The 16,656-nt window shown below is 43.8% G+C and overlaps 1 protein-coding gene across 11 annotated transcripts in view; it reads left to right on the forward strand.

Annotated features, from left to right (window-relative positions):
• LOC117014346 (myomegalin) overlaps positions 1-16,656 on the forward strand; it is a 175,784-nt gene that overhangs the window by 47,719 nt on the left and 111,409 nt on the right. For 9 of the 11 annotated variants that reach the window (XM_033092085.1, XM_033092084.1, XM_033092075.1 and 6 more), the window contains exon 4: positions 6,062-6,172. In XM_033092085.1, coding sequence (XP_032947976.1) covers positions 6,062-6,172 — 111 coding nt within the window. Of the gene's footprint in view, positions 1-5,273; positions 5,305-5,869; positions 6,173-16,656 lie in introns of those variants that run through there. The other 2 variants (XM_033092091.1, XM_033092090.1) reach the window with 2 other exon arrangements.

Raw genomic sequence — 16,656 nt, forward strand, 5'->3', positions numbered from 1 at the left:
TTTTTAATTACATTTATTGGGGTGACAATGGTTAGTAAAATTATATAGGTTTCCAGCGTGTATTTCTATAACACATCTGTGAAACATACCATCCTCTACCTTCTCCCTGCCCCATCCCTTCCTGTCTACTTTTGTCTTTCAATCCAGGACAAGTTGGGTTCCTGGGTTTGATTCCACTGGAGGCTAAAGAACAGTGATAATATTTATTACCTATTTGTAAACGAGTAGTACAGTGTCAAAGGCTACTTAAAACACTGCGGTTCCTCTGTTTACCACGTGAAGCCTATTTTTATTACCACAAAATGGAAAGACATGAATTATCACGGATACCAAATTAGTAGAGTTTAAGTTGCAGAAGTTTTATTATATTTGAAAAGAAAGTGTGAGTTACAATGACCAATCATGTTTAGTGGAGTGGAACTTTATTTTTAGGGGGCGGGGGGAATGGGTAAGAGGTGAATATGTTTTCAAGCATTTCCATTCTAAGTGCTCTCTGGGGGGGTCTGAATATGATTAGGCAAATGCGAAACTAGGTTTTTTTTAAAAGGCTGACTCGACCGGTTATTTATGTTAATGGAGCATGACATACAACAGCTGGGTTGTAATCCTTCTCTTGTTGGCATCGATTGAGTCCTTATTAAAGTCTTATTTCCAGCCTGGGCTAATACCTTAAGAAGCAGGGGGAAGAAGAAATTAAGGAAAGAGCACGGGAGAGCCCTCAATGTCTGGAAAAAATATTTTGAGAGTGAAGATTTTCGATGTAGTGTATAAAAAAGGAAGGAAAAAGAAAGAAGCCCTGTCTCTTAATCAAGAGCCCGCACTGCTTATTTCCTAAGTGATGCAGCGCTTATCCACATGTAGGAGTTCTGCCCACGAGAGGTGCTGCCTGAGCAGTTGGTCTTGTGTGCAGTCCAGGTATGTGCATTGTTGGTTGTTAGCGCTACAGAAAGTAAACAAACATAAGCAATAAGCAAAACAATCTTCCCCATGAGCGGTTCCTGGCCCTCTTCCACCCACTGCGGTTCTCCTCACCCTTTGTCCAAACTGAGAGCCAGGATCTGCCTTAGAGGGACAATCTCAGGCTGCTCACCTTGACTGTCAAAGTCTCCCTAAAACGGTTCTTCTCTTTCCATCCTCCCTGTGCCCCCATTACAGGACAGGACAGTGTGTGCCGTTTGTTTCCGTCCAGCTGGCCCCCCGTACCTTTGCTTATGTTCCACCTGCCCTGATTGCCTTATATTCTCACCCCAGCGGAGCCAAACTTGATTCGTCCTTTAAGGAGAGCTAACACGCCAGTTCTCTGTGGAACCTTCTGCCAGTTCTGTCCTCATTTCTGTAGTTTTTACCATGTGGACAGTTCATATTGGCCTCTATTTGTAATTTGTCATCTTATTCCCAGTTTGTTCAGAGCTCTTATACAAAGTTCCGATTCTGCATTGTGTGTTAAAATTAGTCTTTTATTCTAGAATAATTTATTTTACATATAAGATAACCTCTTATTAAGAGGAATGCCTTTTGATATGCTCTGCATCCTGAAACATCTGCATTATTTTGTATGCAGATTGAGTTCTCTTGGAATTAAATCGGGTGAGGTCAAAGTCAGTAGGTTAATTATTCATCCAGCAAGTATTTATTGAGCAACTACTATGTACCAGGCACCATTCTTGGTACTGGTGGTACAGGAGTGAACAAAACAGGCAAAATTCCTGGCTTTCTCATGGAGTGGACATTCTAGTAGGCAGAGACAGACAAGAAACAAAATTAATAAGTATAACATTTTAGACGATGAGAGTTCTGCGGAATAAATAAAAACAATGAAGAGAGATATGAAGTGCTGGGGTGAGTCATAGACTGAGTTACAGTGTTAAGAGTCTAGAGAAAGAGTGTGCCGTGCAGAAGGATCACCAAGCTCAGAGGCCCCGAGGAGGGAGGGTGCTTACTGGTTTTGAGAAATGGAAAAGAGAAACAGTGTGACTGGAGCAGAATGTGTAGGGGGAGAGTTGTAGGAAAAAGTAAAAGACGGGGAGGAAAGAGGCGCAAGATTATTTAGGGCTTTGAGACTTAGGCACCAGTGAGATGGCCGAGCCTTTCACTCTCAATTAAATTGCGAACCCGAGGGGGTTTCCAGCAGAGGAGCAATTGGACACATTTTGAAAGGGTCACGGTGGCTGCTGGGCTAGGAATGGACTATCACGAGTCAAAGGTGGGAACAGGGAGACGGGTTAAGGGGGGCTATTCAAGCAATTTAGGGGAGAGATCGTCCTATCTTGGTCCAGAGTGGTAGAGGTGCCAGTGGCAGTGGTGGTGGACGGGTTGTATATATAAATGTACATATATATCGAGAGCAGAAGTAATAAGATTTACAGACAGAGGAGGTGCTGTGTATGAGAAAAAAGAGACAAGAATAACTCAGAGGTTTTCGTCCAAACAACTGCAAGTATTGAGTTGTTACAAATTGAAGTGGTGTCTGGGGAGGAAGGAGCATATGCAGAGGGAAAGATGAGGAGTTCGGTTTTAGATGTCATAAGTAGGAGACGTCTCTATTCAAGTGGAGACGTCCACTAGGAAGTTAGATATAGACTAGAGTTCAGCGAAAAGGTCAAGATGGGCAAATGAAGTTAGGTGAACAAATCATCGTTTTCTACAGTAACCATTCCAGCAAATGTAGTTTCTTTACAAGTATTGGAAGGAACCTTTCTATATCATTGACAAGTTGTGAGAACACTCTAAGCAAGCTAGCCTATATTTCACAAATCAACAAAGAAACGAAATATATGTGGAATCCTTATCGACTCATTCATTCAACAAATATTCAGGGAGTGCTTCCTAAATGCTATGCAATGAAAACACAAAGGCACAAAATCCGCCTTGCCAGCCCTCAAAACACTCTCGTCTGGCTGAGATGATTAAACAAGCTGTGACTGCTCGGTGGCATGAATGTGACTGAAGAGGTTTTCTTGGTTGTTGTGGGACCGGAAGGAGTATAGCAAGACATCTAAATCCTTCACCCTTTCCTTGGCAGTTTACAGACTAGTTGGAGAGACATAAACACACGACAAGTTAAATAGCCCTAAAAGGTGTAAAAAAAAAAAAAACCCTTCAAGACAGCAGAAAAGCAATAGCACGAGGCAGCATCTGAACACTTACAAAATGCTAATATTTGCCTTAGGAGTTCAAAAGAGGAAACACTCTGTCCAGGCTGGCGTAGGAGGGGACGCTTTGTTTGGGTGGGATTCAAACTACGTAGGACTTGAAAAAAGAGGCAGGGTGTCTTGAGGGGATGGGATGGGGTTTTCCTTTGTTTCTAAGAGTGATGAGATGCCTGTGAAGAGTTTTAGGGAGGAGACACGACAGGGTAAGATATGAGTTTTGAAAACATTATTGTAGCTATAATATGGAGAACAGGTGGCTGGACGGAATTCTGGCAGGCGTGACAGACTGTTGCAAAAGTTTTTGCTATGGTGTTTGTTGTGACAATGGGACACCGAAGTTGAACTCTCTAGTAGAGAGTTGGATATTGTAGGGCTAGATCTTGGGTAAGGACTAGGTTGGAGATTTGGGGGTTGTTTGCGAGGCAAAACATGATAGCCCTAAACATGGATAAAATCTCAAAAGGAGAGAGTACGAAGAGGGAAAAAAAGGCTGAGGACTAACCATCATTTAAATACTCATTTTAAGGAGCAGAAACAATACAGAAAAGGGGTCAGAGGGATAGAAGAACAAGGACTCACCAAGCTTAAGAGGAAATGGACGTTAATGTGCAGACGGAAATGTCTGGGTTGGATAAGGACACCCCGCAATCTTATCCAATTTGACTTTTCATAAAACTTTCATTAAATTATCTCACTTGATAAAAGAATCCAAGTAGACATAAAAAGCATTAGCAAACACTAATCTTGAAGCTGGGATCCTGGTTCCCTCTGTGCAAAACGGAGGTGATAATAACCAGGTTATTCCTCTAGGAGCTTAGACCAGGAAAAGGGCCTTAAAAATCACCTAGTTTCCACTTTTTAAAAATGAGGGCAGTTAGGCCTCTGGAGAAGTGTACTACCAAGGTCATACAGCTATTTAGTAACAGAGCTGGGTCCAGAAGAGGATCTTCTTGGGTTTTAATTTAGTCTTTTCTCTTCCTCACGCTAAGCCTAAATGACATCCATTTATTCTAAGAGCACAGATTTCGCGGATATGAATTTTAAATATCTACATTTTTTTTAATGAGAATATTTTGTCATAACTTGTCAACGGTCTGTGGTAAGAAATGTGTTGACTACTTACAATTCAAATCTATTCGAGAGAACGCGCAGTTCTAATTATGCCTTTGCAGGGCCGCTTTATTCATCCAGACTTTTTCTGTCTGTCAAAGCAAAGTGCATAGTCCAAGGCCTAGGAAGTTTTCTCTCGTCGTCCCAGTAAGAATGAATCACGGCAGTCTTCCGGGTTCCCATGGAGTCAATGTTTTTCAAACATTAGGATGAAATCAATTCAGTGGGTCACTCTCAGAGAAAGTAAGCGAATAGATCACATCAGAATGCCTCAGACAGAGTGATGGCACCATTACTTTGTGAAACTTTTTATTTCATTTGTGTGTGTGCACTGGATGGCAGTATGAAACGTAAGAAGCATGACTAACAAAGGATTATCACGTAATACACATACCTATATGTATGTAGGTACCCAGCTCTTTGAGGGTTGAGACTGTTTTATCTGTGTGTACCTAACTACCATTAGGTAGTACACCTAACGTACTACCTGGTGGAGACTCAGGTGATGGAATTATTATGAAGAGTGAAGAAAGAGAAGAATGAAGAGCAGGCAGGTTGGGGAGGAAGTGAGTACTATAAACTTTTCAGTTGTCTGTACTTGGGATGTTAATATTGATTATTTTTTTCCTCAAGCTAATATTACTGCAACCAAGAACCTGTGTTTGGTATCTGTGTGGCACCCAGTCACCTTCAATGTCCCGTGTGATGTGGTATAAATAACACTTCCTGCTAATGTTGCAGCTGTCACTCAAGGATCTTAAATTGCTTCACGAGCAGGATCTGGTGATGAGTGCCTGGCCCCACTTGGCAGGTGCCTGAGTTAAGAACCAGTGACCGGCTGAAATCTCTGGGCTCCAGGCTGACGCCTCCCCCCCTTGCCGCCCACCCTCTCGTTCCCTCATCCCTGGTGGGGAGGAGCCTTTGACCCTGCCTTTTTGCGAGCTGGTGTAACTGGTAAACAGAGTTTGCAAAATTTCCACTGAACTGGAAGATTCCTTCTTTCGTGGGGGTGGCTCTGGTGTCTATGGAGGGAGGTTCACCGGTAATAAAAGCTATTTATTTAAAGCGCCTCAGTGACCTAAAAGTCTAGGGAGGAAAACTGGGAAGGAACTGATTAGAAGCGAGCTTCTGGATCCTCAAAGGAAATTAGGGACCCCTCTGGTTTAGCAGGTCTTTAAGACTCGCAACTGGCCGAAAGGGGCTGTTTGGCCTGGGGTCACTATCTTGTGGGCACGTGCTCTTCTCCGTAGCAACCTTGTTTCTTGCTTCTGGCCACACTCCTTTGGGTTTTATTGTGCAAATCAGCCACCAGGAGGTTAAATACCCACTCACACCCCACGCCCCTTCATTTCCTTCTCTTTTTTGTAACCCCACCATCACATGGAATTACTCCCATTCCCCATTTCCTGGAAGCTTCGTGGGGTCCCTCCCCCCTCTTTTCCGAGAAGTGGTTAACTGCCTGCTGTTGGGCCCGGGAGGCTCTGGGAGGGTGACAGCCTGGAGTCCTGGCTGGGAGTCAGGTTACACCACTTGTGTCTGAGTTCGCGCAGCGTGTTCGCCTGTCAGGGATTCCACAAATATCTCCTGGAGGTAAAAAAGGAAAGTGCGCTGGGCTCGGGCACCCAGAGCCGTGAGCCTAGTCCCAAGTCCCCGAGAGCGCGCCAGCCACCAGGGCCATGTCGCCGTAGCCTTTATGCCGCGGTGCAGGGGTACCGCATTCTCGGGGTGAAGGGGTGACTGGGCATGCTCCTCCCCATGGGTTGCCCACCATGTCTAATGGATACCGCACTCTGTCCCAGCACCTCAATGACCTGAAGAAGGAGAACTTCAGCCTCAAGCTGCGCATCTACTTCCTGGAGGAGCGCATGCAGGAGAAGTATGAGGCCAGCCGGGAGGACGTCTACAAGCGGGTGAGTGCGGGGCCGGGGCCGGGGCCGGGGCCGGGCCGGGGCGGGGGGCGGGGGGCGGCCCCGCCGCAGGCCTGGCTCCTCCCAGCTCGCGCCGCGTGGAGGAGCCAGGCAGGGGGGCTCCCGGCCGGGCCGCCCCCTCACCCTCGGTGGGACCTCAGACAAGCGGGTCCACCTCTCTTCTGCCTGTTCTCTACCTCCCTTCTCTGTAACTCCGGGGGGGAACTGCGGAATCGCCGTGGGAGCTGGTTTCAAATGTGGATTCTGCCCCCCTCTTTACCCGCCCCCCCCACAGCGATTCTGATTTAGTGACGGGACGGTGAGCTTGGACATTTGCATTTTAAAACAAGCGTCAGAGGTGACTCTGGAGCAGGTAGTTTCCCAGGTCCCGCATTCCGAGGAGAAGGGCCCCTTGGATCTCTGGCTCAATGGGGGCACCAAACGATACAGTGGAGAAAAGGCTGAGGGTATTTCTGTTCCCTGAGAAAGTCATGTTTGTTTGCGAAGATGATTTTGCAAACGAGCTTTCAAGACAAGGATCGTAGGCGTTTTCAATCTTAGGAATAGTCACCGTAGAACGAAAAGGGTACTGATGGAGGAGCGGCTGGAGGAGGAGGGAAACGGTGGCTTCCCTGCAAGGGAGGGCTGTTCTGATTGAGGGCTGAGCGGTTGGGATGGGGAAGAAAGATTGAGGGAACTGGCTGAGAAGAGGGTGAGATGAGACAGCATCTTGGTGAGAGGACAGCGGGCGATGGGTTCCACGGATTGAGCGTCCTAACTGGTTACCACAGTATTGGTTTCCTCCGTCCTCTTAGTGTCTGGGCAAGCACTGAAGTGACCTGAGTGACCTGCAGCTGGTCACCTCTGACTTTATCAGAGAGTAAATCTCCAGCTGTTTACACCAAGACCAGGCAGATGTTGCCATTCTCTATGTGCGCTCTGCCCTGTGGAGAAGAAGGCCGGGAAGCAGGACAGACTGCTGGATCAGAGGAGTAACGGGTGTCTGTGAAACCCGGATGATTATTTGGTAAATTCAACTAATGTGGACAGCTAACTTTGGGGGGTTTAGCCCTATTTTCCGTCTTTCCTGGATTTCCATGTTTTAACCAGAATTTTCCTGAAACTGGTCCAGACCCACCTTTCATCTTTTATGTGACTAAATAGTGATGTGCCTCAATGGGGCTGCCAGGGGTCAAGGAGGACATTGCCAAGGGAGGGTTGGTAACCATGAGGCGGTTGGTGGGGGGAGGGGTTGAGTGGCTGTATTTACCTCAGGGTAGAAATAGTGGATGAATTTGTTCACTGAGCAGAGGCAGGGTCTTTTCCCATTCACTGTCCCCAAAGAAAGACAAAAGGTAGGGGCAGTTAGATAATTTGAGGAAAAGGATTTTTTTTTTTAGCTTGAATCATTGGTCTCACGGTCTGCTCTGCAGTGGCTAAAGAGATAGTCTTCAGGGAACATTTTAGGCATGGTATGAGAGGGCACCACTTCCAGAAGAAGTGTGGTTAAGGTTATAGGAGCTACGTGAAGGCGGGGAAGAGTGGCCACAGGACACTGTCATGTACAGAGGCGACAACCTTTTTGTTAGACCAATATTGTCATTAGTCCCATAGAGGAAGTAGACATGGCCCTATATCTTCCTACTGTTAAATGCAGGACAATCAGGCAGCTACTGGCACCATATGACTTGAGGGATCTCAAACCACTGAGTCCCTTCCTTTCCCTTCTCTCCAAGTCTTTGTTCAATCCACCTGTCACATTACGCATCCCATTTGGCTATGATTTGGGAAACACTAAAGGCGTCAGTTCAAATGCTCTTATTTTGAGGAGCAGAACACATACATCCGTTATTAATCATTCACATCGTAGTTGAAAATAATTTATCACACCATGTAGTGATGAGGGACTGATAGAAATCAGGGCAGTTTTGTTTTGATAGAAGGACACTGGGTTATAAAACCACCACATCGGAGCCGTGGACAACCAGGCCACCTAGGGAACTACATTACCCTCTCTGAGCTTGTTCCAGCCTCTAGAGAACAGGCATCAAGACTAATACATACACCATCGGCACTGAAAATCATTTGTTGAGGGCTATGAATACATAGCAGCCCTAAAGATTAAATAAGAAGACTTACAGCAAAGCACTTTGCTAAATTTCATAGTTTCGTACATATATGAGGGGGTAGGAGTTATATGCCTACTAGTAGTAGTAGTTACTATGATATTTAAAAATGAGGGTGAGGTTTGGCTCTTTTAATCTCATCCTCAGGTATTTCCATGAATGTGTTGTCAGGGAGGGAAAGAGTCCCCACCCCGCCCTGCTTCTTTGGTGCTTATGGCGAGACGAATAATAACATAATGAAGTTGACACAAGACTAGATGAATAGGAGAAGAACCAATTTAATACACGTGTGTGCGAGAATCACAATATGACGGTCGGGTCATAAGGAGGCTCAAAGAAATGCTCGAACCAGACAGACACCTTTTCATACTTTTTAGACAAACAATACATTTGTGAGAAATTGACAGGACAAAGAAAGTGGGCGCCCATTAGAAAGGAATCTAAGCAAGGTTCGGGTATTCATCAATGAGGAATTTAAACAAAGTAGTACCTTAGAAAAGAGGCAACAAGATTTGTTCATACAGACTTTTTCAGCTTTGAGTTGTTGAACTCGATCGATCAGGGGTTGTCTCCCAGGCGTGGGGAGGGCACCTTTCACAGGGGAGGTTTATTTCCTGCACTCAGTGAGACAAAGGAGGGTTTTAAGGTGCCCTTTTGGCACTGGCTGCTTGTTAAGGAACTTTAATTCAAAGTAATCGATGTGCCATCATGGGATATTTGGGGCCCCGACGATGTCTCACGTTCATCCTTGTTACATCATGATTCCCCAAGATTGGGACAATTAAACAACAGCCATGTTGGTGAAGAGACGTCAAGGGTGACACGTGATGCATCACATGGGGGTCAAGTGAGTCAGATGGGAATTTAGAGCCCCGTCCTGTGACCAGACTCAGCTCATGTCTCTTTAGCATGGGAAGGAGACTTCTTTAAATATAGTAAAAGCATTAAATCACACCCAACAGAGTTACAATCTGCAATGATTGGGGTGCTGTATGCATGATTCTCTTAAATAAAACCAGCGTTTGTGAAACATACGTAATGTAAGTCTGTCGTGAATAGTAATTATTTGATCGTTTTACGTATGTTTTGCTACTGCAGATTTTGTTGAGATATTTGAACTTAGGAGTGAAAAATTACTGTCGTAAGGAGAGACAGGGAAGGGAAACATGGGAAATTTTAGGAGAAAAGGACTGGAGAGAGGGTTCTGTCTTTCCAAGTGGCAAGTCCTCCTGTATGTAGTTCATTGAGGGAGGGACTAAAATAGATACAATCCTTAATTATAAAGGAAGCTAACAGGATTTTAATTATTTGTAAGAGAAACTGTAAGAGTTAGAGTTATATAAAAACTTAGAAGTATCAACCTCAAAGCAAGTACATAAAAAGAGAGTTAAAAGTTTCTCTCTTTCAAGCTGTTCAGAGAACTCAGAAATAATCCTAAGACTCATGCTAGCCATGGACTAATAAAACAATATTAAATTATTAAATTATTAAATATTAAAACATAAAAATTGGTTGTGTAAGACTGGCTACTTTTCTGTTGAGCATTTAAACTATCCTTTAAGCGTCAATTCCTGTAAACAGTTAAACACACACACACACACACACACACACAAACACACACACACACAGGCTGCTTTCCCGCAACAAAGAAAAACACATACCATAGTCTATGTCACACCATATTATACTGACGCCTGGGGCATATACCTACCTGATTAGGTACCACTGCCCCCTCTTGGTAGCAAATATTAATTGTAGGTTCAGTTTTTGGGAAAGACAATTTTGAACTTAGAAAGCAAGGAAAGGAGAAACCATTGCAGTACAGACAGCTAGCTCCTGATTCTGGAGCAAAGTGAGGAAATACTGTGAGTGGTCCACAGCTGAGTATGGCCCACTCCTAGGGAGAGTGGCTTGTTCTCATTTCTGGACGGCAGCTGCTCTGGTAAATAATTTCTGGGTGGCAACTTGGCTGATTTCCTTGTTGCTGTTGATTATCTAATCCTGCGTCTTCTCAGTATAGCTGAGTGTGCCACCACTAGGAATATGTCCAACCCTGGAATTTATGAAATCTGCTGCTGTGTGGTAAACACCCAGTCCCCAAACAGGACACCATCCCCTGTGGTTTTGCCTTATGATGACGGCTTACTTGTTAAACTTGTGTGAATTTGTCATTAACCAGGGCCAGATCCAATAATACAGGCATCGGGAGAAACTGGACATTGTCATCCTGGACCCGATACAGTCCGTGCTTAAATATGACATAATCGATGTTGGAAGGTTAAAGTGGATTTGACTGTCGATAGGACTTGTGCTCTGTTGTTTTTTGATCCTTAAATTGCCTGACTTCTCTGAGCTGTGGTTTCTCATCTTCCGGATTGAATGATATTTTTCCTGAGCAGACTTTGAAGTTTATGCGTAGCATGTTTATGCAGCTAAGGGTTTTGTTTGTTTGTTTGGCAGCTGGGTTTTTAAAACCATAATAAACAGCCTACTGACTTGACTTGCCTACCAAATTTTCATCATTTCTGCTACTCAGCTATCACAGAGCCTAGTAACTAAGAGTCATGAACCGGACAAACCCGATACGGAATCTTGGTTTTCCCACTTGCTACCTGTGTTAACTTGGACACTTCTCTGAGCTGAAGTGGATATTGTAAAAATTATTATTATGACTGTGGTTGGTTATAGTTTAAAATTTTTTTATCATCTTGATTTAATTCTTTGCGATGTCCTTGGTCTGGCTCTAAATTCAGTTTATTGTATTCGTTTGTTTTTTAAGACCTATCTCTTGTGTTAATGGAGGTGTAATTGACATAACGTTATGTTAGTTTCTGGTGTACAATATGATAATTTGATACATGTGTATATTGAGCAATGGTTACTACCGCCGTCCGTAGTCAGGTTAACATCCATCACCACATGTAGTCACACAAAAAAATTTTTTTTCTTGTGATGAGAACTTTTAAGATCTACTCTCTTTGCTAAATTTCTTTTAGGCTCACTGACTGATTTTCTTTCGTCCTAGCCTGATTTCTTTAGGTGTCGGGCAATATGATGGCTAACGGCGTCCATGCAACCATCTGGGGCCAAACACCCAAAAGTTCAGTGACGTCCCAAGGAACTCCACCAGGCTATATGATTTAGGGACCTGACCTGAACCAATGGAAGGCTCTTACAGAAAGATGAGTATCTTAGAGGGATATCAAAATGCAAGGACATACGTTTTGGGCTCGATAGGAAAACCTGAATTCTGAATCCACCTTTTCCTAGCTACACTTTTCCTAGCTACAAATTATGGCCTTGTCCATAATTTCCTTGAACCTTAGTTTCCTCAAATGGAAGCATGAATTCCTGTCCGGTCCTTCTTCCCATATGTAAACATGTTTCAATGTGTTAGATGTTAAATAAATGCAAAGGATTATTAGTATCCCGCATACCTGGAGACGCATACTAGAAAATATACGCTTCTCAGATTGTGGTCCAAAGTGATGGTTGCTGTTGCTGTTGCAGGGTGAATGGTTTTCTTGTTATATTAAACAGAGTTGACTTTGTTTTCCTTTTACACTTGGATACCTTGTTTAGTTAGCTGCTAAGGTTTTTGTCCCCCTATGTTTTAGTTACATGAACTTTATAATGTACATAATCAGGGAGGGAGAAATATAAAGAGAGAGAAATAAAAACGACTTCGGCCAAACTATTTTGAAACAATTCCCTGGAAGCTTGGTGTGCACATAGTCGGTGTGCCCAAGTCTGTGCACTGTTATGCTGACTCCTCATTCTGAGCTTTCTGAGGTCAGTGAAGACATGCTTGTCCATTGCCTCTCTTTCTGGGAGTGGAAGTAGAAAGTAAGTAGAGAAACTCCATTCATTAAATTGTTGTAACCACTCTTTTTGTTCTCGTTAAAAAAAAGTTGAAACTTCATAGCTACAAGGATGGCCCTTATAAAAACAAAACAAAACAAAACAAACAAACAAAGAAGAAAATAATATGTGTTGAGCAGGATGTGGAGAAACTGGAAACACTGTGTGTTGCTAATTGGGAACATAAACTGGTGTAGCCACGGTGAAAATGGCATGATGATTCCTCAAAAAATTAAACATAGAATTATTATTTTATGATCCAGCAATTCCACTTCTGGGTATATACCCAAAAGAACTAAAAACAGGAACTGGAACAGATATTTGTATACTTATGTCCATAACAGCATCATTCACAGTAACCAAGGGTAGAAGCAACCTAAGTGTCCATTGATAGAGGAATGGATAAATAAGATATGGTGTACACATATAATGGAATATTATTCAGCCTTAGAAAGGAAGGAAATTTTGACACATGTTACAACATGGATGAACTTTGAGGACATTATGCTAAGTGAAATGAACCAGTCATAAAAGGACAAATATTATATAGTTCCAATTATATGAGGTACCTAGAGGGGTCAAATTCATAGAGATAAAGATTGGAATGGTTGTTGCCAGGGCTCTAGAGTTGCGGGGGTAGGAAGGACGGTGGGCAGGATGGGACACTATTACTTAATGGATATGGTCAGTTGGGGAAAAACTTCTGGCGATGGATAGCACATCAATATGGATTTACTTAATGCCACTGAACTGCATAGTTAAAAATGATTAAAATGGTAAATTTTATGTTATATATATATATATATATATATATATATATATAGTACCACAATAAAAAATATTTAAAGCAACTTTCCTATATCTGTCATAGTTATTTTTTAAAAAATTGTGGAACCTTTGACCAAAACAACTGTGTTTTTTGTTTTTGCTTAATGTAACTTTTCTCTTTTTAAAAGAGCTTTTAATTAAAAGTCATAGTACTTGCCTGTTGGAAAGAAGAAAATTTTTCCTTTGAGTAGTCACTAGGAAACAAATCTAAAACTAAATGCTGGAGCCTGACTTAATTCTAATTCACTTTCAATTATACCCTTAACTATGTCTACATAATTTATGCTTTTGCATGAACTGATTACAAAGCCACTTCTTCCTGTGATATAGTTGAAAGACTAGGCATTGTTGATTCCTTTCTCAAATATTGTCTTTTTTGCATTATCACCTTGGCCTTTTGTGTACTCACGTTTGCACACATGCATTCATGAATTCAGACAACTATTAACTACCTACTATATGACAGCTACTATGCGAGATTCTGGTGGAGAAAGATATCAACAAATAAATAAAAGTGCCATAATAAGGGCTCCCATCGAGGTATGTACAGATTGCTCTATAGTATGAAGAAGAATGATAAAAATCCACCAGGAAATTCCTTGCCACGTGTGTGAAGTATCTTAAAAGATACCCCCCACAACAAGGAATGGGGAAAACCACATCAGACAGAGGAAATAGCATATACAATGGCCCAGAGGCCAAAAAGAAAAGGGCTGTGTGCTTTGCACGCTTCACGTTGTTCAGTGTGACTAGAGCATGTGGTATTGAGGGCTTGTGATCGCTGGTGGTAAGATGAGACTGAAAAGGTAAGCAGGGAGCAGATGATGGAGAGCTTTGAATTAACCCATTTATTCATTCACAGACACGAATTCGGTACCTGCTATATTCCAAGTACTACGCTAGGTGTTGGGCCTTCAAAGCTGGGTAAAACACAAGTGATAGAGTGTGGTGAAAAGCAGAAGCAGAGACGTGTACAAGGTGTAAGGGAACCCGGATGAGGCCTCTCTAACCCAACTGAAGAGAATAGATGGAAGACAATTCTACAGAGGATTCTCTGAGGAGAGGACCCCTGAGTTTTGTCTGCCAAGGGGAGTTAGTCAGTGGATGGTGGGGTGGAAAAAAAGGGCTGTCGCCAGAAACAAAAGCCTAGAGGCAAGAAACCACATGGTTCCTGTGCAGAATTAGATTATTTCTGTGATGATACCTTAAGTAGTAGGCGTATAGGATGAGGTTTAGAGTATGCAGGACATAATCCTTTGTGCCATTTTAAAGAGTGTAGACTTCATCCCAAGGACGAAAAGGAGCCATTTAAACAGCAGGGAACATCTAGATCCTTCTGGGAGGTGCGGAAGACAGACTGGGGGACAGACAGACTGGAGACAGTAAAAAGATCAGTAGTGGCCAGGGGTTGGCGGGGAGGGAGGGAGGAATAGGCAGAGCACACAAAAATTTTAGGGCTGTGAAACTATTCTGTACGATACTGGAATGGTAGATACCTGTCATTATACACGTGTCCAAACCTGTAGCATGTACAACACCTAGCATGGACCCTAATGTCAACTGTGGACTGTGGGTGACAATCCTGTGTCCAGCAGGTTCATCGATGGCCGCTCGGTGTCACTCGTGGGGATGTTGACATGGGGAAAGCTGTGTGTGTGTGAGGACCGGGGAAGTGGGAGCTCCCTGTACTTCTGTGAGCCTAAAACCGCTCTACAAAATAAAGTCTATTTTTAAAAAGCTAAAAAGTAAAATAAAATTTTAAAGAGATGACGAGGGTCTGAATGACGGCCCGTGGCAATAGGAAGAGAGGGGAGGGAAGCGATCTGTGAAATATTTAGGAAGGGAAATATGTGTAGGGCGTGGTGATGGTTGGGAAGATGGAGGGAAAGGAATCAAGAAGACTGCCAGGTTCCTGGCTAAGCCAAGTCACTTTTTCTGGGCCTCTGGTTCTTTATGTATAAAATGAGTGGGCTGGACCGGATGGCCACTCATTTCCGTCCCGGCTCTGAAATCCTGTGGTTCTGAACAGCGTCTGGATACTGTCACCCTAGCGCAGGTAGTTGCTTTCTTTCTCCCCGTCTCCCTGCTCCGCTGATACCTTCTCATAGGGGAGGTGCCCGCAGAGCTGAGATGGCGTTAAAACCGCCAGCCAATGTCAGGGAACCCTAGTCCTGTGACCTGGTAGCTGACGTTGCTAGGGGGAAACTGAGATTCTGGGAGCAGGGACTGCCAGAAGCAGCCTTTCCTTACCTGATGAATTGACTCGTTGGCAGGAACAGAGAGGGTATGGACGGGGTGTAGTTAACGGGTTTTGGGAGACTTCAGTCATTGCCTAAGGTCTAGGATATGCTAAAAACAGAAAATAGGTTTCTGCTGGGGCCAATCAACGTCTTGTATGTGGTAGGAGGAGTGGGCAAAAGTCTGCTTTGATACGTATTTAGACAACTGGAAAGGGAGATAAATAAGAACGTAGAATCACAGTGTAGAGGTAGAGAGGATCTCAGAGTTAATCTATAGAACCTCTTCACTTTTTAAGAAAACGTTTTATGTTAAAATAATGTTAGACTTAACAGAAAAGTTGCAAAAATAATCTAGAGAGTTCCTGTAGACCATTCACTCAACTTTTCCTCATGAAGAAACCCTTTATTTTAAAGATAAAGAAACAGAGACCCAGAATAGTACAGTAACTTGCCTAAGGTCACATAGGAGATTAAAGGTCAAGTTGGGACTAGAATCCAGGGGCCCTTGTTCCCTGTCCAGGCACTTGCAACGACTTCCTTGGTTTTCAACAATATCAAGGGATTTACATGCTTATCAGAAGTTTCGACTTTCTTCTCCTTTGCGCTACTGGGCTGGAATAGACTATACACAGCAGGAACTAGAGTCATTCATAGAAAAACGATTCCGTACCCTGTGCCTGCCGCCAAAAGAAGATGTGTAGTTCCTCAGCCTCGAGACGCCTTCCCCGGGAGTTTCGTTTATGTTTCCAAAAGCCCCTGTGAACATTTTTTTTTTCTCTGCTTCCTACTCTGGCCTTTGCCCTCTCATCCAAGCAAGTTCAACTTCACAAAGCTCACAGCAAAATGAGGCTCCGTTGTACGTGGAGAGGCATAGAGTGGGGGCTGGTGCAAACTGGAAAGGAGCCCACCCTATCGTGTTGAATAGCAGCTAATCCACCCACACACCAAAAGAGGAGTACGAAACTTGGTACATGCTGTTCCGAGCAGAGCTAGTAGTCAGATGGCGTTTTGCCAAGCAACTTTAGGACGGACTTTGGGCCACAGTGGGCAGTTACCATCCCAGTTATTTGGAAACTTGGCTTGAAGAGGTTGGGAGTAAATAAAAGGCACCGGCTGCTTGTAATGCCAGCTTTTCATCTCCCATCATGCAAAGTACCGCTGCCATGAAGGGTGGAAGGCCACTGCTTTACACACACAGGGCCTCCTCTGAGCCCCCTGGGTAAGTGGAGGGAGGCTGCCAGCAGGAAAGCCATGACCTGGAGCTGCTAAAGGACCGTCTTGGCACTGGAAGTCCCTCCAGGTCACTTTTTCTTGACAGGTCTCAGCATTTCTCTCTGAGGCCACACGGGTGGCTGCCCCCCTCGTGGGTACTCCATCAGACCTCCCTACTCAGATTCTCTCTAGTCAAGCTGAGTATGTGCTCCGTGCTTAC

Source organism: Rhinolophus ferrumequinum, chromosome 22 (assembly GCF_004115265.2).
Source record: "Rhinolophus ferrumequinum isolate MPI-CBG mRhiFer1 chromosome 22, mRhiFer1_v1.p, whole genome shotgun sequence".
Lineage (NCBI taxonomy): Eukaryota > Metazoa > Chordata > Mammalia > Chiroptera > Rhinolophidae > Rhinolophus > Rhinolophus ferrumequinum.